Source organism: Trichoderma atroviride, chromosome 5, assembly GCF_020647795.1.
Source record: "Trichoderma atroviride chromosome 5, complete sequence".
Lineage (NCBI taxonomy): Eukaryota > Fungi > Ascomycota > Sordariomycetes > Hypocreales > Hypocreaceae > Trichoderma > Trichoderma atroviride.
In genome coordinates this window covers 973,238-994,927 of record NC_089404.1, presented here as the reverse complement: position 1 = coordinate 994,927, position 21,690 = coordinate 973,238, and the positions used below count along the sequence as shown (strand labels likewise).

The 21,690-nt window shown below is 45.6% G+C and overlaps 7 protein-coding genes across 9 annotated transcripts; 3 read left to right on the top strand and 4 right to left on the bottom strand.

Moving 5' to 3' along the window:
* Window positions 1–429: 429 nt before the first annotated feature.
* TrAtP1_009529 (uncharacterized protein) lies at window positions 430–3,937 on the top strand. Of its 2 annotated transcripts, XM_066114328.1 has the most exons (5): window positions 430–1,354; window positions 1,546–1,649; window positions 1,735–2,536; window positions 2,594–3,348; window positions 3,406–3,937. In XM_066114328.1, exons 1-5 carry the CDS (start codon window positions 1,262–1,264, stop codon window positions 3,653–3,655), a joined length of 2,004 nt encoding a protein of 667 aa, XP_065970422.1. In that variant the 5' UTR covers window positions 430–1,261; the 3' UTR covers window positions 3,656–3,937. The 2 variants fall into 2 exon arrangements, with proteins under 2 accessions (XP_065970422.1, XP_065970423.1); XM_066114329.1 differs by having other exon boundaries at window positions 430–1,649; window positions 1,735–3,348.
* TrAtP1_009528 (uncharacterized protein) lies at window positions 3,934–4,263 on the bottom strand. The gene has a single exon (XM_014091369.2). It carries the CDS (start codon window positions 4,247–4,249, stop codon window positions 3,989–3,991), a length of 261 nt encoding a protein of 86 aa, XP_013946844.2. The 5' UTR covers window positions 4,250–4,263; the 3' UTR covers window positions 3,934–3,988.
* Window positions 4,264–5,121: 858 nt separating this feature from the next.
* Window positions 5,122–8,590, bottom strand: TrAtP1_009527 (uncharacterized protein). 2 transcript variants are annotated; one of them, XM_066114327.1, is made up of 5 exons: window positions 8,241–8,590; window positions 7,679–8,175; window positions 6,394–7,620; window positions 5,889–6,339; window positions 5,122–5,834 (listed from the first exon to the last, which is right to left on the bottom strand). In XM_066114327.1, exons 1-5 carry the CDS (start codon window positions 8,538–8,540, stop codon window positions 5,193–5,195), a joined length of 3,117 nt encoding a protein of 1,038 aa, XP_065970421.1. In that variant the 5' UTR covers window positions 8,541–8,590; the 3' UTR covers window positions 5,122–5,192. The 2 variants fall into 2 exon arrangements, with proteins under 2 accessions (XP_065970421.1, XP_013946845.2); XM_014091370.2 differs by having other exon boundaries at window positions 6,394–8,175.
* Window positions 8,591–8,869: 279 nt separating this feature from the next.
* TrAtP1_009526 (uncharacterized protein) lies at window positions 8,870–12,121 on the top strand. Its single transcript, XM_066114326.1, has 4 exons — window positions 8,870–9,349; window positions 9,411–10,170; window positions 10,216–11,026; window positions 11,082–12,121. The coding sequence occupies exons 1-4, from the start codon at window positions 9,097–9,099 to the stop codon at window positions 11,178–11,180; spliced, it is 1,923 nt and encodes a 640-aa protein (XP_065970420.1). The 5' UTR covers window positions 8,870–9,096; the 3' UTR covers window positions 11,181–12,121.
* TrAtP1_009525 (uncharacterized protein) lies at window positions 11,767–14,272 on the bottom strand (the record flags this gene model as incomplete). The annotated part of the gene is made up of 5 exons (XM_014091371.2): window positions 11,767–12,167; window positions 12,236–12,538; window positions 12,612–13,469; window positions 13,529–13,977; window positions 14,040–14,272. 5 exons carry the CDS (start codon window positions 14,270–14,272, stop codon window positions 11,767–11,769), a joined length of 2,244 nt encoding a protein of 747 aa, XP_013946846.2.
* A 68-nt stretch (window positions 14,273–14,340) lies between these two features.
* Window positions 14,341–16,163, bottom strand: TrAtP1_009524 (uncharacterized protein; the record flags this gene model as incomplete). Its single annotated transcript, XM_066114325.1, has 4 exons — window positions 14,341–14,456; window positions 14,510–15,526; window positions 15,598–15,790; window positions 15,858–16,163. 4 exons carry the CDS (start codon window positions 16,161–16,163, stop codon window positions 14,341–14,343), a joined length of 1,632 nt encoding a protein of 543 aa, XP_065970419.1.
* A 336-nt stretch (window positions 16,164–16,499) lies between these two features.
* TrAtP1_009523 (uncharacterized protein) lies at window positions 16,500–19,975 on the top strand. The gene is made up of 12 exons (XM_066114324.1): window positions 16,500–16,712; window positions 16,775–17,358; window positions 17,408–17,515; window positions 17,570–17,772; window positions 17,828–17,858; window positions 17,917–18,110; window positions 18,163–19,066; window positions 19,119–19,304; window positions 19,381–19,428; window positions 19,501–19,603; window positions 19,667–19,762; window positions 19,810–19,975. The coding sequence occupies exons 1-12, from the start codon at window positions 16,593–16,595 to the stop codon at window positions 19,828–19,830; spliced, it is 2,598 nt and encodes an 865-aa protein (XP_065970418.1). The 5' UTR covers window positions 16,500–16,592; the 3' UTR covers window positions 19,831–19,975.
* Window positions 19,976–21,690: the final 1,715 nt, after the last annotated feature.

Below are 21,690 nucleotides of genomic sequence, written 5' to 3'. Positions count from 1 at the left end.
GGGTTGATGTCTATCGTAAACCCATAGCCATTATGGGGCACAAAAGCAGGATGAAAACCGCATTGTGACTCAGCTCATGGGGCTGTAGGATTCTGGATAACGTCTGAAGCGCAAGGCAAACGTCTGTGTTTGCGTGGCCAGGAAGCTGGAAGATGGGACCGCCTCCTCCGTGTAACCACCTCGCACTCGGATAGTGGCTCCACGAGCTTAAAATTTCCCCTGGGCGCGGCTCCACGGCGGGAACCTTGTCAGAAGCAAAGAACTTGCTCGTAGTTCCGCTTAGTCAGGCAGCTGGAGCTCCAAAAAGACGTCGGAGGAGGATTCTGGGCCAGCATTGGTTTGCGGTTATCTGACCAGTGAATCTAGAATTTGCTTGTGACATGGGGCCCGGGAATTTCGCTTTTTTTGCTTTTCCCTATTTGGGAGCATCGGACATTACCTTGGTGCACGATTGACGATGCAGATGTGTTTACTGTCTGCCACATCCTCAGGGGTGTAATGCACGGCTGCACAACTACCGATAGCATGAGTCGACTAAACATTTAAGCACGCTGCTACATCACCACCATCCTCTGGCGTAGTGTTTTCGTGTTTACAATATATGCAGTTATTTGATGATGTCGTTGACGCCTGTTTGCAGCACCACCCGTGCTATCAAATTCTATCCTCGAGGAGTAGAACATAGAAAAAGCCACTTCCCTCATCGGTTACACGATACTCCACATTCAAAGTTCCGTTGACTAAGCGGAACAAATCTCCTCCAGTCTTCCCCAGGCCTCCTTTTAAATCTTGTCGTGAAGTCTGTCGCCGATAGTTGCTGCACATGACGAGATTGCGCGGTCCATCGGGAGAACTGTCAGTGCTTCACGCTCCGTATTGCAAATCAACTCCGATAAGCATTACACAGCAGACGGCTGTCGCCCAATACTTCAGGAGCAGCCCCCCATCGGCATCCCAACTTTTGATACCAGCCTGACCGCAGCGTCTGACGCCATGCGTCAACTCGCCAGCTCGGCTTTACTCCCTGCGGCTAAACCGTTGTTCCAGCCCGCTTTTATTTCTCAGCAGCACTAAAAACGCCCGTTCGGACAGGGCTGCTTGAGCGAAACTTCCGCTTACTCATCGCTCCCGGGCTTGGGCTTGGGCTGCTTCGGATATCAACGAGAGGCGAAAGCCTATGCGCGACGAGGCCAAAGCCCGAGCCTGACAGCTATCTACCTGGGCATCTACTGGGAAACTTCCGAGAAATATTTCCTCTCCCATGGATAGAGTTAGGAATTCGCCCATCGCAGACAGGACCCAGCACAAGATGGCCGCGCAACGACGTGCTTGCGACGCCTGCTATAAGCGTAAGGTATTTTGATAATCCCCGTCCATTGTCTGGGTCTTGGCCAGCTGCCTCTTGCATGTGTTCAATGCTATGTTTCTCCATAAGCGGAACTTTTGTTTGAATTCCTCCTCATTGTCTCTGCCCTACAAGCACACATCATGATAGGCGTCTGCCGAGATACATACACTTACACGTGGCAATGGATGCTCGTATAGATTCAATGTGATCGATCCGATCCGGATGAACAATGCAACTGGTGTCTACACCATGGTCTCCACTGCACTATTAACCGGATTAGAGGCCGGAAGAAGAAAACAAAGTAAGTACAGGTACCCTACTAACCTGCCGCCTCTGTGTGGTGGTGGTGTGTTTGGCCATGTCCGCTGACAAAGACGGTGGGAAAGGAGCTCCAGGGAGAGCATTGTTAAACGCCTGGAGCGTATAGAAGAGGGTATTGCTAGAGCTAAAGCACTGAAACAGAGCAACCAGACGGCCTCGCCTGTTTCAGCTGCTTCGCCTGATGGCTCCAGTGCCCAACAAGAGAAAACTACTGGTACACCCAGCAGTATACCCACCAATACATCCATAACACGCACGCTTAGTCGCTCCAGTGAGAATTCGCAGGCTTGCTCTAGACAGCTAGGTGCTTCTCCGCTTGGACAAATATGGATGTCAGGGCAGAAGTTTGCTGCTATATGCGACCAGAATGGCATTCCCCGTTTTACTCCTCTTGGCGAGAAGTATATATACGCTCAGACGGGGCAGTGGCCTCATTTCCACAACGAGAGCACCTTTGCCTTCGAATCTACTGGCCAGGCCTCTTCTGGTGTTTCAAATCAATATTCTCCTAGGGGACAGTTAAACCGAGCACCAGCCGATCAACTCCCAGAACAATGGATCACCAACACATTGTTCGATCTTTTTTTGCAATCGGAATTCCGCCTTGCCTTTCCCCTTGTCGATCGTGACCTATTCAAAGACACAATACGAAGAGCCTATGAATCGCCAGAGACGAACCCGACAATTGAGGAAATTAGCAGTAAAGCATGCGTTTTCGCTTTCCTGTCCCTCAGCAGCCATCATTTTGCTGCCCTGAGCGTCTCAAATCATGTCGACAGCGATGGCTGTGCTAAGCAGGCGCAAATCTTGATAGCCGACTTTATTGAGGACGCCAGTGTCACGACGTTACAAGTGATGGTACTATTGGTATGTCATCGCGAGTATTTGATATATTACGCTGTTTCTAATGCCTTTACTTTGCAGCTCATGAATGAAGCCCTCTGTGGCCGCCTAGAAGCATCGTCCATGTACCACGCCATTGCGTGCCGTACAGTCTATGCTCTGGGGGGACATACTCTTATAAGTGATCCACCAGAGGATCGTGATCTTACGGTCAAAGAGCTCGAAGAGCGTCAGATTCGACTATTATTCTGGCTGTGCTATCTCTTTGACAAAGACATAGCCTTGAGAAGTGGCCAGCCTCCTATCATGAGCGACGAGTTTTGTGATCTCACGCTTCCCAAAGATTACTTGAAGCATCGCTTCTCGAATAATCTCAACATTCCACAAAATATTCGAAAGCCGTTCTTGCCCAACGACCTTCGGTTAAGTATACTTAAATCGAAAGCTGTCAGGGCACTTTACTCCGTGGGCTCACTGCGTAAATCCGATGCCGAACTTCTTCACACCATTCGAGAGCTTGACGAAGAATTGGAAAACTGGCGCATGTCAATACCGGCAGAGTACGCACCGTCGCTCAGTATTCGCAAAGATGTCAAACTTGCCAAGGATATCAGCCAGTTGACGAGCATGCTCCATATCGAACTGCATTTGGACTACCATTACCTCTTGAATATTATTCACTGCGCAAGTGGTAGATGTGTGGCAGACTGGAATGAATCTGGCCAGGAAATGATCTTTGGGCTAGAATCCAGCCTTGATATCTCTGTTGAAGCTAGTCGATCGACTCTCATTTATCTCAGTGAAGCTGCACCACGGCTAGCCGGTGAAGCATTCTGGTGAGAACAACCACTTACATCTGCCGAGTATCCCAATACTAATATTCTATGCACTAGGGTCTTCATCTTTTACCCTGTTTCCGCACTTCTCAGTCTCTTTTTTAATATCCTACGAAATCCTCGGCACGAATATGCAGCTCACGATATGGAGCTACTTACCTTGGCAACAAAGGTTATCAGAAGTATGCCTATTCTCAGAGTTACGACCCACGAGGTCGAATACTTGCGCAAAATGGACGCATTTGTTGAGGAGCTAGGTCGGCTTAGCCAAGCGGCAATTGCAAAGGCGCAGAATGAGAGTGCCTAAGCAGAAGGATGATTGTTGGCACTGGGCGTTTGGTACTTGTACTATTATTTGGTTCTGCTCTTCAGTTTAACACGATTCAAGCGATGGGTGATAATGAGAGATGGGTACTGACTTTCCTAGAATTTATATAGAATCTGATATACACGACTGTAATTATGAAGATAATGAGATAGGCGGTAATTGGGGCACGATAGTATGAATTACGCAAATGAACATTCATGTAGCTCACATTTATGTGCAGATGCTTTCAAACTATAATATAATATGAAATGTTACGAGTTCTTATATACTGTAATAATAGACTCTTTCTTTTATGGTCTTTTATCATTTACCTTAGGTTTCAAAATAGAAAACCGTCTCATTGCTTCGAGCAACATCCATCTCTTTCAACGCATTGAATAGAGCAACATTCTCGTAAGCATCGTTGTCACTATCGTCGCTATCGTCATAGCCCTCGTCATTTTCCGTGTTTCCAGTTCTAAACAGTGCTCCTGCATTCCGATCAGCCTTCATTTTGACCTTTTCCCTCCTATACTTCCAATATGTAAATTCTCGAATCCGATAAGCGAAATCACATTTCTGTTCCGTACCCATCTCCGAAACAGTTGTCTGCGTGTTCTTATGGCACCCTCCTACAGTCCCCAAGCCAAGTCCTCCCGGGTATGAAGTAGTTACACCCACCCCTGCAGAGCGCTGTTTTGACGATTCTTCTCTTATGCGAAGCTTGTTTGCTGATGCAACGCCAATTATCATGTATAGTGTCTTCGAAAAATTGCATTTTTTGACATATTCCTGCACTTCGGGGGTCTCCATACAGGCATTCATGTATTTTTTATCCGGCAAAAATGTTTTCGCTTCAACATCCACTGCGTCAATGGTCGTCTTCCTATCATCTTTGGCCCCTCCGCTGGCATTTAGCCCACCACCCAGAAGCTGAGTTAATTTGAGCATAATATGATCATCATTGGATATTCCTGAGTGTATCACGCGATAAACGGCTGTAGATTCGTCGATCAAATATTTTGGGTCGATGTCTGTTGTACTATGCCAATTCAGACGAGTTTCTGGATCTTCCGGATCGGACAGAATGGCGCCTAGCGCGATGAGTTGGCCGCATGGTTTTGGGTAGCGGGTAACAATCCATTTCATCTTCCCTGCTAGCTTTCCAGATTGTGGCATTTTGGGCTCTTGTTCGTATAGACTAAGCAGAAAAAACAGCAATAGTCCTGAAGAATCTCTTCATAAAACACCTTTCACTAAGATGGAGTTTCTAAACCGCGCTACCCCGCAAGCTGCACAAGGCCCTTCCTACATGTATCTTCCTATCTTGTGAGAGCTTTGCGGTGCTTTGTCGCCATTGGATGGTACAGTACGGCCACTAAATTGTCTGCGCAAAGAAACTATCAAGGTCTAGCCTCTTATCCCACGAAATGTCGTATAAGCTCTATCTCATGAATCATTTGCGACTGATTTAAGCATTGAGTTTATACATGTGTTATTTGTAACTTGTGTAACGTACCAACTCGTCTATACTCATTCATCTCTGTAAAGCCCTTCGTATCTCTTCCCACGCATACCTTGATGCTGCACCGGGGTCCTCTTGCATTTTAGTTGGCGCAAATTGGCCCCAAAGCAGCCGAGGACTAATCCAATGATAACCATTAGTTTCCATAGAGATATGCTTTAGCAGAGCTCTCATGTTACTAAGATCGTCAAGTCTGACCTGACCAATATCGTCTTCTACCTCCTTTTTCTTCTCTCTGTCAAAAACACTCTGTCGCGTAAATGCTATTAAGAGCGCAGCCATTGCAGCAGCAACGGGCGTTGCTGTAGAAGTGCCAGTCATAGTCCGAAATCCTCCACCTTTAGATTCTGGCCAATGTGAACATATCTCTTCTCCGACTACCATGAAGTTAACGGTATCAGGGTGCGCTTTTGGGGTAAATTTTGAAGAATCGGTCCCAAAATCAATGGAAGAATGAACGCAAATTGTTCTTTCTGAATCTCTTGCTGGCCATGATACTTGCTCATGGTTTCCGAAATTCGACGCTGCTGCGAAAATGACTATTCCATGGTCCCGCGCCTTCTTCAAAGCTTGATCAAGTCTTTGATCCCAGTGTTTGTAACCAAAGGACATGTTGATAATGTCAACTTTGTGTTGAATAGCCCACTCAATTGCCTATAGGTGTCCTTAGATCTGTGTTATGAGGACATTGCATATGGATAAACTTACTCTTTCAATTCTATCGGGATAAACCTTCGTATCAGCTGCTAACTGCTCGAGCTGGGCCGTTGGAAACATTTGTTTCGAACTATCCCCATATTTCGCATTACCTTGGCAAATCCGTGCTATATAAAGCTCTGTTGTTGGCGCGAGCTGTAATATGATTCCGGCAACATGAGTGCCGTGACCGTCGATATCCGTAACATCGCTGATGCTGCTTCGATCGGCACAGAAATTTTGGCACGCTTTGATGAGATCAATCTGTAGTTTTTCTCCTTTAACCGAGCTAAACTTTCCGCTCCTTCTGAGCTTTGAGCGTGGGTATGAGAAATTCAGATGATTCTGGTCAATGCCAGTGTCGAAGATGGCGACTTTAACACACCCATCGGAGTGTGTATACTGAAAATGGTCGTTATAAGTTCGAGATAAAGTCTTAAAGGTGCGACCCCATTGCAATGATCTACTGAACTTAGCATCTGATGGGATAACTATTTAAGGACGACTTTGCACTAACCTGAATTCTTGCGCTCCTGAATCTCTTGTGTCGAAAGTCCCGAAGAGTCTACCTTCGTCTTCATCCGACTCAGACCCCGATTCTGAACTTGATTTGGTATCAAGATTAATCATTTGGCTGCTATTGGAATGTGATTGCTGTGTCGCTACGGTTGTGACTTCTTGATAGAGCTGCGCTTTTATCTCTGTTTTCGGAAAGTGGACAAGTGTGTGATCTTTCCCAGGGATGGTTATGACCTGATGTAATTCCGCTTGATGGTGCGACTTGTATCCAGTATGAGAACTCAACGGATTGAGAATAAGTAGCTGATAGTTACTATGTTCTGAACTGGTAATTTGGCTGTTCTCAGTTTTTCCTCTGTTAGCGGGACGAGTATCTTTTAGAGGTTGGGGATGGAAAGTTTGCGGGGTTGTAAGTAATATGTCTTTCCGATCTCCAACCTTTACAATGCCAGTGTTATTCAATATTATGTCTTTGCTGAACAACCGAAGATTGCGTTCCAATGGCTGAACAATCTTCTTAAAGATAGTTGTACGGATTCGAACTTCTTCGTTTGCCTCCTTTTCGTCCTTGATAAACTTTTGAAACTTCAGACATCCCTCAATTGCCTCTTTATAGTCATCACTAAGACTGCCCGTATTTATTTCGATGAAGTTATTCTTTAACGTCTTGTATGGACTATATTCTCCTGTTTTCGTTTTCGCAATCGGAAGTTTCTCTCCATTCGCAAGTTCTAGCAAGAATTGCCCAAAGGACAGGAGTAATGGATACCTATCGAAATGTGTAGGCTTTGGAAGGTTCGGTGGATTTTCGGATATGACAGAGGAAATAAACGGACTGTGGACATTGCGCAATTTGCGACCCTCCTTAGGATTTTCACATAAGAGAAAGATATTATCGGCAGTCCATAATGTCTGAAGCCAAGGTCCGTCATGCAATTGTAGTAGGCACTGGGCAAGATTTACCGCTAGTGTCCATCTATCTTTGAGATGAAATACACGCAAATCTTTTAGAAGCCCGCTCTCGATGAGCTCCGCCATAGTTATCGTGGGACGTGCTTCTGGGTATATAGGCGAGTCGTCATCGCAAAAGTATCGGAAATCTTCGCTATGAAGGCGAATATGGAGCATAGCACTGCAATCATTGGCAATTTGTACCGCTTGGCAGATGTTTTCGCTTGATAGTTCTTCTCCGTTGTCTGATTCGGAAGCGTCGAGCTTGGAAGGACTGAGTCGGTGAGCGATTGCATAAAGAAGTAGGTTCTCGCCTTTTAACATGGTGGTACCTGTTATAGAGAATATGGCAGAAAGTCTCCTGCCAAGTGTCCTGTTCCAGACAAGAAGGTAGAAGAATATTAAATTCAGTGTGGTTATCTTGTGGCTGAGGCGGCTTTAAGCCTTGTAGATGTAACATTGCCGAATGTGTAGATGCTTGACAGAGCCTCACATTGCGCACCAACGCGTTAAATAGGTTTTTCGAAGAACTCCAGAAGGACGGACTGAACGTTGTTTGAAGCCATGGTGCGGAACTGAAAGGAGTTTTAGGACCTGGGGTTAACCTTGGAATAGCAAATCTATCCGGTTCTTTTTTGTTTGTTTCCGTGGCCAATTTCCTGTTCAAATTCTCAACCCCACTCAATAATTTCTTTAGTTGGCCCGGGGTCTGCTTTAAATAAAGATATTCGAAGTAGTTTGCAATATTGGAATCATCGGCGGTCGAGTATTCCTCCATTATATAAGCCAAAGTGCTAAGCTTCAATAGTTTTGGATCAGTATAGTTCATCTGTTGCGTCATGTTAGGACAAAGTTTTAATACATCAAGTAAGCGTATAAAAAGGTTCTACTCACTGCAGTGATGTCTATAATTTCCATGACCTTGTTGCAAATTAATTCTTGTAATACTAATAAGAGCGGTCGTAGATCATCAGCAATGAAAAGGAATCCATTCAAGGTCTCAAAACGTTCAATCTGGCAATGGATTGGGATCTCCATCATGCAAGCCTGTATCAGATCGCCAATGTTCTCAATGGCAATCTTTGCCGACACGTGCTCTTGACTGCCATCATGTACTTCCCATGGGATATTGGAAGCAAATAAAGGCCTCACAGATTTGAATATCTTCCAGTATTCCGATTCGTATGATTGCATTTCCGAGGCGAGCGGGCAATATTTAGATTTGTTGCTAAATGGATGATTTTTGGATGCCGGAGACATGAATTTCCCCTCTTTTAGCCCGAGAGGGGTATAAGAGAGCACAGCGCTTACTCAGGCATATGTCTACATGTAGCCGCATGTACCTACCTATGTAGCTATTGGTCTTATTTGGTAAGTATTTGCAATTTTGCGATACGATATGGTACAAAAGTCAGATCACCTGATTCATCCTAGATACCTACATAGGTATTGGGGCTCAAAATAGATTGAATTGGGTCTTAGTAATGCGCCATTTGGATTCCTATCATAATCTGAAGCATTCAAAATCACCCATGCAATAACCTGCGAGTATACCCAGAGCCGCGGAGAGAAACTGAAGCTGATCTGTGCTGGCTTAATATGCCTAATCTTCCTCAGTCATCTTGGTTCTATTTTCCTGTGCCGGAACATCTTGAATTGTATCCACAGCTGTTTATCACTGTCTGCTTTAGACAAGGTCTCGATCTTCTTGCTCAGAACTTCAGCGCTTAACTCTAGACGTAAAGCAAAGATGGATAATGACGCGCAAATATACAATGTGTCTCAAGCCTGCAATCATCTTTTCGCCAAAATTCTCAACAAGCGAGGTACTGCTTGCGCTTTCGTGGCCGAGGTATTGCATCTAAGGTTCAATCAGTGGACTTCATATCTTGGAGTTTTTGCTCAAGAGAACATGTCCCTAGACACCCGTTTGCAGTATAGTCAATCTATAAGTCAGCTTGTTCTTCAATTTTTAAAGATAGTTTCTCGGAATCTAGAACACGGTTAGCAACCTTAATGCACCTAATATTCTCTTCATCTCAAACAGAAACTGATATTTGGCAGTTGACACACTCTGTGAGGCTCTGGCGCAGACCAGCTTGATGGGGGATGATTTGCAGCAAAGTATTGCAGAAGAGGTCGAACGGACACCCGAGTCGGGCGCTTCATCTCCTTTAGCAGAATCACTACGTGCTATAAAATTGGCTATCGACGGCCTGTATCGCCTTGGTGCTGCAATACGACAGTCATCTTCCTCAGCTCTTACTCAGAGGATAGGCAGGTTTATTAAAGAGAATGACGACCTTGCCATTGAAAACCTCGTTTTTCTTCGTCTTAAGCACAAGTTCTTTGATAGCAGCGAGAATGGGAACAACTGTAGAAGTCCGTTATCGCTATACAAACAACTAGCCACCTCCATATCATTCCGCTATTACGGAATTCGCTACCGGCAAGAGCGCCAAGATACAATTGAAAAGAGACGAGAAGACTCGCCAGTGTGGCGTCGCACATCCGAAATGACGGATGCGCCCAAAGAAAAGGACAAGAGTGGTCAAAATGAGCTGAAGAAGTTGGCTATAGCCAACGCCAGGATACCAAAAAAGCCTAAGAAAGAAGAGCCACCAACCACTATTCATTCGAAAGATATCCTGGCAAAATACACTGAGAAACCTTTTGCGCAACCCAACTCCGTGCTGTCTAGTTATATGGAAGACACCAAGTATCCCGATGCACCAAAAGTCGATCCCCGCACCCGAGAAGCCAGATGTCCATTCTGCTCGAGGCCGATTTTGGAAATGGATTTAAAAAAAAAAGATTGGTGGCAGTAAGTACTAATAAACGCGTCGGAGAAATATTCTAATGAAGCCAGTCGCCACCTCAATCAGGACCTCAAGCTTTATACTTGTCTCTCAGAAAGATGCACGGAGCCACCACAGTTCTTTATCCGTTTTCAAGAGTGGAAACAACACATGGATGAAAACCACACCACCAATTGGATAAGGGAAATCCACAAACCCCATGGCTGGTGTTGTGATGTGGATCATGATGATCTATACTTCGAAGATGAAGTGGAATATGACCAACATGTCCAAGAGATTCATCCTCAATCCGAGGCCGAAAAATCTGAATTGAAGGAATGGGGAGAATTACAAAGAGAAAGGCCTCAATATACATGTCCAATTTGCAACCGTGTGCCGAGAGAGCTCGCCACTATATATCCATGGCTCGAGGATGGAAAGCTTTCCAAGCCAGAGGCCACGAATATCGACACAATGTTCCATGGAAGAGAAGAAAACGCTCAAAATAAATTGCTACTTCACATCGGCACTCATCTAAAACAACTTGGACTGATGTCAGTTGCGTACCTTGAAGATGAAGCAGAGGAAGAAAAAATAGGAAGTAAAAGAAATTCTATTCCTACAGATGAATACGGCAATATCCTTTTCACCGAAGATCATCCAAGCTATCTTGATCCGCAGTTTGATGGATACATACAAAGAGATGAGTCAAGTGCTATTGAGGGCACAGTGGATTGGTCATATGTTATTGAAAGCATGAAAATGGAAAAAGGCTTTACAACAAACGCTGATGCAGATCCTATTTTGAAAAACTTTAAGAAGCACCGCGAGAAAAACTTCAAAACAGCGCCTTCGGGAAGTCGTCCTCAGCTATGGCAATGCGTACGTTGAACAACCTCTTTACCTGTGTTAAGATAATATTAACGCCATTATGTAGTGCAAATGCTCTGGAGGCTGGTACAACTACGATTTTGTTACCAGTTGCCCCATGTGTCACGCATGGCGCTGCGACAATTGTAGATACAGCATCTCATGACCGCTGGTTCCAATCTTAGAACTAGTTAAGATGAAGTACTCTTGATGCTTGCGAGCAGTATCCTGCGCCTATATGAGCTGGTGAAGCTGCTATGGCATGAGCTGCATGGAAATAGTCAACCCAATAGCATTTGCTTACCCAGAATCTAGAGTACCCAACCAAAACTTTGACTTTTTACATATCCCAAAATAACATGCCTTTCATGCTTTGTCATTCATTAAAGCTCTTCTCTCATTATACATAACTTTGCCTTTATAATAGTTACATTCCCTGGCGTCTCATTATCCCGCCTATGTCTTGTATTACTGCTTGCTGCTGCTGTTGTTGCGGAAGCATTATCTGCTCTTCCTACGCTTTTCGTTAATACATTTCCCCGACCATTTGTAAAGCTTAGTGGGAAGATGACTGCTTAATCTTGTCTATCGTCTCTTGTAGAACATTTTTCTCTTCGCCAAACTTAGCGGATACTGTTCGTGAGGCGGCTGTATATGATGCGCGCCTACTTGGACGGCAGCTGCTTGTATTTGTTGAGGAGTTTGTCATTGGTGCTGCTGCTGCGTTGTGGTTTCGCTACATGCTGCCTAGCTTAAGGCTGTTGCTGATCCTGCTGCCGAGCGGCAAGTATCCGTCTCTGCTGGATCTTCCCAATCAGCATTCGGGAGAACTCAATAATCTTTTGTCGAGCTGCCATCTGGTCTGGGCTGTTGGTTGGTGAGCCATTCATCTTAGTCCAGAGACCACGCAATCCTTGTTCGTATTTGGTCATCTCATTATCGCTGAGAAAGGGCAGGTTTTTGATCTGGCCGGGGTGATACATGGGAGGCCGGTACTGAGCAACCGGAGCCTGTACACCGCCCTGAGCCTGAGCCTGAGCCTGTGCTTGAGCCTCCGCTTGAGCTTGTGCCTGGGCCTGGGCTTGCTGCTGCTGCTGCTGCTGCTGCTGCTGCTGGCGATTGACCGTCGTTGCGCTCGGATTGTTTACGCCAACTGAATTGCCGCTGCGTTAGTCTGCCCACTCTATGACGGATATCTATACTGATAGGATATGTACTTACCTTGCTGAAAGTGGGACTGAAACATTTGCTGTTCTTGTGCAGGGCTCAGTTCATATGGATGTTGCTGCTGTTGCTGCGCCGCTATAATTTGACGTTGACGTTGCATCATCTGCGCTTGCTGTTCAGACGTGGGCTGGCCTTGTCCAGGAATGTTCATGTTATTAAAATTGCTATTCTGGAGAGCGGTCGCTATCTGCTGCTGCTGATGTTGCTGTTGTTGTTGCTGCTGCCACATGGCTTGTTGTTGGGCAGCGGTGAGTTGGGCAATCATTTGAGGATTGGCGGCATTGATGTGGTTACCAACTAGATCGTCGCCGTGTTAGTCTGCTCTGTCCATGGTGGACGTCATGTTCACTAAGAACATACATGTACTTACATTGTTGCTGCTGCTCGAGCTCATCATGAGGCGGCTGCTGCTTAAATGTTTGCGTTAATGCAGCGGGTATTTGCTCCGGCGCATCTGTATGCTGCCCATCCGGTGAAGGCCGATTCAGACTTGTGTTATATGGTGACTCGTGCCGAGCCATCATGAGGCGTTCTTTTTGTTGTTGCATTTTCTGTGTAGCGCTTAGGTGCTCGGGTTCGCCTGTATGCTGCCCATCAAAAGAGGACTGAACTGACTCTGCAGTTTGTTGTTCTTCGGCCTGAGCCACCTGCAGACGTTTTCTATTTTGGATTTTTAATAAAAGCTTTTGCATTTCGTAATCCTGTAATGCGTGGTTTAGAGCTTGCTGTTGTTGCTCCTGCTCCTGCTGCTGCTGCTGCTGCTGCGCCATTCCGCCAACCCCATAGCCTCTCTTCTGTGCTGCAACGTCCGTGCTATTGATAGCACGTTGACGACTCTCTGTCTTCACGCTTTTCTGGGTGCTTATTCTAGTCACTTCCGCAATTCTCTGTGTTATACCGTGACATTTGGACATGTGAGCCTTGAGCGCACGAGACGAAGGTAGTGGTGGGTATGGGCAGCCAGGGACTGTACAACTGATCCTTTGTACGTGTCTTCGTTCATGCTCCGATAGTTTCTTTTCGTCAGAGAAGCCTTTGGTTGCGCAGGGACAATTTCGAACACGGCAAGTAAATGCGGCTGTTCGAAACTCTCGTTTAAATTTCTCCAATTCCCCTAATGTTACTCCTGGGAACGAGGAGATCGACAATAGGTACCGGATGCTAGCTTGATAGCTAGCCAGCAAGTCCTTGAGACTATGGGGTTCAGACCGGGTGAGACTAGCAGAAACTATAGACGACGAAATGTCAGGTAAATGATGAGTCCATGATTTCTAATGTGGCACTTACAGCTTTCGTGCTTGGCTTGGTCAGAGTTAGTTTTCGCGGACCTCTCCATCAAGGCATACCGTAGCATGTCATATACGGCTCCTTGGTCTGCGAAGTTGCCTAGACGATCGTCTAATGTACGCAGTTCTTGCTCTGTTGAAGTTCCCGCTAGATGGCTCGCCACATTTAGGCGGTCTGCCAATATTCTAGCTGTCGAGCACAGAAGAGCCGCAATCTCGCTGCCACCGAAAGCAGCATTGCTACATAGCAAGTCTTCGAGCCAATACTCTGTTGCATAAATGTGAAAACCATGAATGCCTCTCAAGATTCTCAAATTTCGATCATTTGAGTCATACGCTGTATCGAAAACTCGAAAACCGGCTAGTAGACAGGTGATGGATGCCACTCCATGTTCGCATCTGGCGTCAGCCTCGATCAAACCAATCGTACTCTCAGGCGATTTGAGATGGCTGCACGTAGAAACAGACTCAGTAGTGATTCCATCGAAGCGGGGCAGTTTTATTTCACTCACTCTTTGACTGAAACATGAATGAATGAGAAAGTACCATCTTTATTCTCTTGAATAAGCGGCATACACATTTCAAAAATGTACTGGGGTGGCATCATAGGAGTCTCTATAACTCCTTGACCAAATGCCATAGCTGAGCGACATTCAACTTGTGTTAGCGGCCGCCTGGCGAATGCCACCCATCCCAAAAGAGATTTGATGCGCCCAAGTGATCTCGTGTCCAACCTGGCAATCATCTGTGACAAAATTCGTTCATAGCTTTACTCAGCGTTAGTAAGTGATTGCCAAAGCGTTTCAAGAACTCTCACAAGTCGCTCAGCTCTCTAGGAAGCATATCGACTGAACGAAGCACTTCTTCGCGATCGTAAAAGACATTTGATGATATATATTCCAAGACCAGTCGAGCCCACAGAAACATACCTGCGAATTGTTAGCGGCGTATACGTTGGCGTTAGTTGTGATAGGCCTGGTACCGTCAGATTTCAAGGATACGCGATGAGAGAGGTCTTTAATATCTGCGTCACGTATGCCAAGGTCTGAGAATCGATTATCCAAGAGGCTTAACTTCTGATAAGCGTAATTTTCGATGGCCTCTCCAATTCTACCTTTTTCGTCGGCAAGTGAAACAGTGGATCGCTTTCGAAATCTCTTCAACAGGAATGATGTTGGCCGACTGGAAATCAGTATTTTAACCACCCCAGAATTCGCTGGGCTCCCCAAAGAAATCAGCGTCTCCAGTAGGTTCGTTATTCTTCCTTGTTTCTCAACATCGCATTCATCTAGCCCATCTAGAATGATATGGACATATTTCTTCTTGGAAGGGATAGGTGAGATAGCTTCGCAAATGGTCCGGACCAACTGAGATAGCGATTTGATCGAAGCGGCTTGTTTCGCCAAGACAAACTCCTCATAAATATAGCTTATTAGGTCACTATTTGGTCGAATCAGCTGAATAAGTAGTGATCGGAGAATTTGATCAAATTGGACCGATGAACCATAAGAGTAGGCGCAAAAATGGCGAACGACGAGAGACTGATGGCTGCTTCGAAGAAAAGCGTCAATTTGTGTTGCCAATACACTTTTACCCGCTCCTGGATGGCCTTGAAGCCAAACAAATGGTGTTTCCGACTGAGTTCTCATCCAAGATACGAGAATCGGTTGCTTCAATATCCAATTGCAAGTCCCTTCATTTTTTTCTGCTTCTGACGCGATTGAGTCAAAGATAATTTGCTGGTCTGTATCATCTATTTGCAGCCATCCAACGATGGCCTGGTACTGTCTAGCAGAGACATCATCTTCTTGCTTTGCAACGTCGTTAAGATTTTCATTTCTCTGATCACGTAGGCTTTCTCTCATCTTGGAGGCTTCCAAGATATTGACAGCATTGGCCGTCTTGTCAATGAGTTCTTCATGAGCTTTCATATCAGCGAGAATCGTGTCGAAACGCCGTTGAAATCTACCCCATGATGTGAGAAAGAAGACCTTCCAGCCTTGGATATTTTTACTTTGTCAGTAGCCTGCTTCATTACTCATTGGCTTGATGCCTTTGGTATTGACTTACTACTTCTCCGAACAAAGAGGTATGCGTAGCGGTGGAAATTCAATATGTCTGAATAGAAAACGGCCAAAGTCTCTTGAAACTGAATATTTTTCCCGAAAGCTTCATTAAGCATTTCCATTCTGGGTAAAGATTCTGCAATCTGTGAATACGCGGTAACAATTCGCTCAAAAGCTTCAACAAAGTCTGATGCGACCTATACCTCACACATTTTATATTAGCGATTGGACGTGTATGGCGTTGGTTCAATTGCCAAACAGTACTGTCAGGATTAATTTTATAGGAGCCCAGATCCAAGGCAGATATGGCGTGCCATTGCACAACACCTCGATTGACTGCGAGTAATGTTCCAACCCTTGGAACAAAGGCATCAAGCGGCGCATGTTTCTGAGCGTTTTCCTGGCTGCTAGCTGGTTCTCGATAGCAAGTGCTGCTTTTTGGACGTCTTCCAAACTGGTATGCTGGAAATCTTTTGCCTCTACCGGCGACACGGTCTGCTGAAGCCCGTCGAAGGCCTCGCGAATGATACGCCGACCGGGAATAGATATTGGACCAGCCCTTAAAGACATATTGTTGATTGTATGAGTATTTCGACGTCTGGCGATTCAAAAATATACTATGGATAAGATAAAAGCACATATATCAAGGTTCGAAACGATCGAGACTAGCCATAGATGCCCGCAATGAGGCAGTGCTATATCACACCGGATCCTAAGATGCGCATTTGTCACACAGTAATCCTTCCGCATGTGAGACACGTGAATGCGCGTACTGCATGTACCTTTGAGTGGGGCGAACTGAGTTGATTGATTGGGCGTCAAAATGAAGCTGCATTAAAACAAGGCTGCCGGCGTGACAAGGCATTTTCGAGACGCGTTGGTGCCTAATTGGGTGTTAGAGATCATAATTGGAGAGAGTGTGTCAGCCTTGCTCTCTTCCAAACAGAATCTACCAAACTTAAAATTATCGACTGATGTTGATGACACTCAAGCAAAGGAATGTCTACTTCATTTGACTACAATGCTGGCCATACAATCGATTCCGAAGCTCAAGTTGGCGATAACTCTACCCAGGAGAGCCTATGTGGAAGTCTCAAGCAGATAGTATGCTTTGGAGAGGTAATGCTACATTGTAATAGTGGAATTTATTACTAGCTGATGCTTCAAATCTTTAAACGCAGATCATTGGCATCATCGGCAAATGTGGGAGTGGTACCATGGTACCAGATGCCAGTATCACCGGTTTTCGAGCAAGACTAGAATCGTGTGAAAAGTTTGTATCCATCGATAATGATTCCATCAATGGAGTAATTGACCCAGACTATACACATTTGACCGACTTGCTGCTGAACGAAGCTGAGCTCGACTTGCAGCTCAAATGCACATTCGATTACTCTCGGTCGCCGGGCGCCGGAAAGAGAACTTCATCTCGGTTACCCAAATATGCAATTCCATGCACCATTTCGATCATTATCTATGGTCCCTTTGAGATGCTCACTGACATTGGCAACTTCTTCCAAACCTGCGAGATGTATTTGCAAGATCCCAGCGATTGCGATAGAAATGTTAGATATTGCAACCCTCATCGTCTTTCATCGATCGACTTTAGCTCATGTCCTTGGACATCAGATCTTGAGACTCATCTAAACAACCTCGTTGAAATGAAGCCACTCTCTTCAATGCCGGAGCTATTAGATGTCCTAGAGTCGTCAGAGAAGCTTCCAGAGGCGATGCAGCCGGATGCTATTCAAACTCCCTTAGAAAGGTAAGATAAAGATGTTCAAAATGCAAGGTCGTTTTAACTTGTTTTATAGACACCAAAGACAAGCATTGACATTCATGCTTCGGCGGGAGCGTGGATGGGCTCTTGATGGTAGTCGACCGGATCTATGGGAGTATATGGAAAGCGGTCAGAGACACTGGTAAGGGCCACTTGTCTACCTTATAAAAGGACTGTATACCTAACTTGACAAAAGGTTTGTCAACCATGTGTCAAATGCATATCAAGATGAAGAGCCAGAAGAATTTTCTGGTGGAATCATTGCAGATCCAATGGGGCTTGGGAAGACACTCACCATGATATCCTTGGTAGCAACCGATGTTCAGCCTCACGAGCCCGTCATGGATGTTGATGACGTTATAACTTCGGCTACGACTCTTATCATTGTTCCGCCACCATGTAAGTCGTTGACTGAGAGCGCCCGAGGACATCTCACAATTGCTAATTGACACAGTACTCGGTACCTGGGAAGAACAGTTATCAGAGTGAGTAGACTGCTGCACAGTCCCCGAGAGAGCTACAAGAGTCCTAACTTTGGTCGAGGCATGTTAGTTCTGGGACCTTAAATTGGTGTCGTCACCATGGGAAAACAAAACTCTCAGAAAACATGCTCTATAATGGCATCAACATAGTCTTGACAACATATCATACAGTGTCAGCAGAGTGGAAGTCCCATGGTGAACACTCGCCATCAATTCTGTTCTCCACTCGCTGGAGACGTGTGATACTTGATGAAGGTGATACACCTTTTGCAATTTTGTAGATGTCTGGCTCACTTTTCCGGGGCAGCGCATTTTATTCGAAACAGCTCCTCTCAATTGACCCGTGCAACATGCGCTATCAATGCCGCTGCTCGATGGGCAGTAACGGGTACACCGATCCAAAATCGATTGTCAGATCTAACAACACTTTTCAGTTTCTTACGAGTGTATCCATACTCAAATCGAAAGCATTTCGACGACGACATCACCCATTTATGGAAGGAGGGAAATGCTGACGAGGCGTTGAAGAGACTTAAGAGGCTCGCGGCTTATCTCATCTTACGGCGGACGCAGAACACAATACAGCTTCCCTTACGACGTGATCTACAATGCGCCGTCGAGTTCACAGAGGCAGAAAGAGAGGTTTATGAGGAAATCCGAAATACAACAATCGCCCGTATTGACGATATGTTATATGAGAGCAACGATGACGCACGCCCTCTCGAATACATCAATGTTCTTCAGCAGATCGAGGCCATGCGCATGGTATGCAACCTGGGACTACACTACCATGGCCGTCGGAATCTTGGAGCAATAGCGCAAAACAAGCTGGATAACTGGGTGACTGCTGCTCAACAAACCTTTAACCTCCAGGGTGAAATGGGCGGCATGCAGTGCCGATACTGCTTTACTGTTGCCGATACGTCTGCTAGCTTGTTGAACGACACTCAAAGCCAACAGCCATTTCAATTATCAAAATGTCTGCAGCTTATTTGTTTCGACTGCATCAACATGAAACAGCCTATTGATTGCGGGCATAGCCCTCCATGCGATTTTGCACGGGTCTATTTAAATGCTAATAACTTGGAAGAGACATCTTTGCCTACGAATCACTTTGAACGCGCAGCATCCTTGCCCCAGACCCTGAAGTTTCCACCGAAAGTAACGGCTCTTGTAGCTCAGCTAAAAACCCTTCCACCGGGTGTTAAAAGGTACGCTTTATTCCTTCTACATCATTGTTGAGTTAGTTTAACTCATTTCAAGCGTCGTCTTTTCTATTTGGCGAACCACATTGGATATTGTCGAAGCCGGACTGAATCAAGCATCTATACAATGCCTTCGTTTCGACGGAGGTATTCCATTGAGGGACAGACAGGCAGTAATTGACCGATTTCGTCAAGACTCGAGGCCGAGTGTGCTTTTATTGACTCTGTCATGCGGCGCAGTTGGGTAAGATACACATTTTGCCTCGTAATTGAGACAATACTTGCAAGCAAGAAGCTCATTATTTTGCTAAATTCAACAGGTTGACACTCACTGTGGCCTCACATGCTTTCCTTATGGAGCCCCACTGGTGAGTTATAGCGACGCAGCATTGCTTGTTATTCTCCAGTAAGCACGCCGAATTGAGTTCTCACGTATCCAGGAATCCAACATTGGAAGATCAGGCGCTGGCGCGTATTTACAGGCTTGGTCAGAGAAATGAAGTTACCACCGTTCGCTTTTATGTGCGGGACTCTTTCGAACAGGTGAGTCACACACACATGTGCCAGAGAATTTTCTAACGAATTACCAATTACTGCGATATTTAGCGTGTAATGGATGTTCAAAAGTCAAAAAGAGAGATGGCAGCTGTTCTCTTACAGCCACAGGATTCAGGAGCAGGGACCAGTTTGTCTACGCTACAGGTATGTCAAAACTGTCAGTATAAATATTCGCAGCTGATCAGGTATAGAGTTTGAGGTCTCTTTTGTAAATTTTCTTCATTGAAAATGATAAGTCTCTGATGGAGCTACTGAAATGAGTTGAGGTGACGTTTATGATGGTAGGGGGAAAGTCCTTATTTCCGATTTGACTGATGTCGCGAAATTCGTATAGTTTTGGCTTTTAGAAATTGATAGCAGTAAACATGTCATCCTTTACATATTGGACTATGCATTCGTCATCTTCCTACCAGCCAATTACTAATGATAACTCGTTTTACCTGTGCCTTTCCGCCATTGCGATACATTTCATCCTCCGACTCTACTTCTCCACTTTCGCCACCAGAAAAAGGTCCTCAAATTGAGCAGCAATCCCATGATTGTACTGATGTCCGCACCCTTGCGAAGGAACTGTATTTCGAGGCGATCTCGTCCGTAGCCAAAAGCCGCTATACACAGGCATTGAAGGACAGATACAGTGGTCAGCGTGATAAGGCCGGGTTTATCGACTATATGAGACTCTGCCTCACTAAAGAACACTTCAATGAGGCCTTGAGTCACGGGGCCGATTGCTGTATATGTTTGCTGTCGATTTGTATGAGATCGGGTTACTTTGGGATGCCAGATGGACCACTACCATGTTGAACTTACACATATCCAACTATAAATGGCATTTACTAGCAGTTTAGAGCAGAAATACGGTCGATTATGGATCAGATCATCGAGAAAGAGATCAAGGTGGAATAGGGGCAGCGTCTGATGATCAGTTTGATGTGAAGTGAGGGGATATTGGCGGCGAGACTATTAGAGATGAGCACTCCAGTAACTCATTTCAACACTTCGAAGCCGTTCGTCAACGAGTGGTCTGGAAGGCAAGTATCAAGTAATCACTTCGTGAGGTGCTAGTGGTTGGTCCGCAATACGCATCAATGGCGATGGTAATCTCCTGGATCGCTGTACATGCTACCTGGATCAAAATTTGTCTTGCTTTAAGTGCAAGAAAACGGGGAGAATAACCTATCGCGCTGTGTTGGAGTCTCAGCTTTGATCACTTTGGATCACAGAAATCCTAGAAGGCCAGAGGAGCGGCTCCAATGCAATTGATGTTGTATCTATTAGGAATAGGGGTGGAAATTAGATGGGGTATCAAACCATGAATTCAAACTCGACACTATTTCGACTTGGAGCTAGATAAGTCTTCTACAGAGTGCCTTCAGATACAGCGTAGTATGGATTTAATTCTGCTCCATCATTCAAGCAGAGCCTGTAGAAGAGTCGGGATGCTTCACGCGGGGGCAATGAACGCAGCTTTGAAACATGAACGCGTCACGGTCTATCTCTGACCCAGGAATGGTCTTCGTTCGAATTGAGAATGTACAAGTCGCGCCCGATTCAATAGTTGTTGAGCAAGTCGGACGTCGGCCATTGCACTGCAAGTATCACCGTAGAGGTCAGCAGAAGCTTCTGGTTAAGACGGGCAGCGTCAAAAAGATGGTCACGTATGGAGAGAGAGAGAGTTCAACCTTGGTTTTCCGTTGCCGGCAAGCATCGCAAGCCCGCGACGTATTAGAGAGTCTACTGTTCATGCTCGATTAATCTCCTTCATCGCTAGACAGGAGTTTCGGCCGTAGTGACCGGTACTGAGGCGGCCATTTTGTGTGGTGGAACCGCTAAGGTGAAGAGCCCACTCTTGAGCTTGGGGAAATGCGGCTCCAAATATACAGTAGTGCATCGACAGGCGCTCAATTTCGATGGAGTGAAGGCTAGTCCCGGCTGGCACATGCTAGTCTGACATCTGACATGTTATCGCTTGAACTCGAGACCAGAACTGCAAGAGAATTACGCTGCTGGTGCGGCCAATATAGGCTTTGAATGGGATCGGCAGTTGTAGGCACAATGTAGATGGAATGGTT

Bases quoted from the DNA above. Each gene is read 5' to 3' on its own strand.
- TrAtP1_009529 (XM_066114328.1), top strand. From the start codon at position 1,262: ATGGATAGAGTTAGGAATTCGCCCATCGCAGACAGGACCCAGCACAAG. The intron at 1,355-1,545 runs GTATTTTGATAA...ATGCTCGTATAG, and splicing joins ACGCCTGCTATAAGCGTAAG to ATTCAATGTGATCGATCCGA. The intron at 2,537-2,593 runs GTATGTCATCGC...TTTACTTTGCAG, and splicing joins TACAAGTGATGGTACTATTG to CTCATGAATGAAGCCCTCTG.
- TrAtP1_009528 (XM_014091369.2), bottom strand. From the start codon at position 4,249: ATGGGTACGGAACAGAAATGTGATTTCGCTTATCGGATTCGAGAATTT.
- TrAtP1_009527 (XM_066114327.1), bottom strand. From the start codon at position 8,540: ATGCAATCATACGAATCGGAATACTGGAAGATATTCAAATCTGTGAGG. The intron at 7,621-7,678 runs GTACCACCATGT...TCACCGACTCAG, and splicing joins TGCCATATTCTCTATAACAG to TCCTTCCAAGCTCGACGCTT. The intron at 6,340-6,393 runs GTTAGTGCAAAG...TAAGTTCAGTAG, and splicing joins TCAGGAGCGCAAGAATTCAG to ATCATTGCAATGGGGTCGCA.
- TrAtP1_009526 (XM_066114326.1), top strand. From the start codon at position 9,097: ATGGATAATGACGCGCAAATATACAATGTGTCTCAAGCCTGCAATCAT. The intron at 9,350-9,410 runs GTTAGCAACCTT...GATATTTGGCAG, and splicing joins TTCTCGGAATCTAGAACACG to TTGACACACTCTGTGAGGCT. The intron at 10,171-10,215 runs GTAAGTACTAAT...TAATGAAGCCAG, and splicing joins AAAAAAAAAGATTGGTGGCA to TCGCCACCTCAATCAGGACC.
- TrAtP1_009523 (XM_066114324.1), top strand. From the start codon at position 16,593: ATGTCTACTTCATTTGACTACAATGCTGGCCATACAATCGATTCCGAA. The intron at 18,111-18,162 runs GTGATACACCTT...TTTCCGGGGCAG, and splicing joins ACGTGTGATACTTGATGAAG to CGCATTTTATTCGAAACAGC. The intron at 19,763-19,809 runs GTATGTCAAAAC...GATCAGGTATAG, and splicing joins CCAGTTTGTCTACGCTACAG to AGTTTGAGGTCTCTTTTGTA.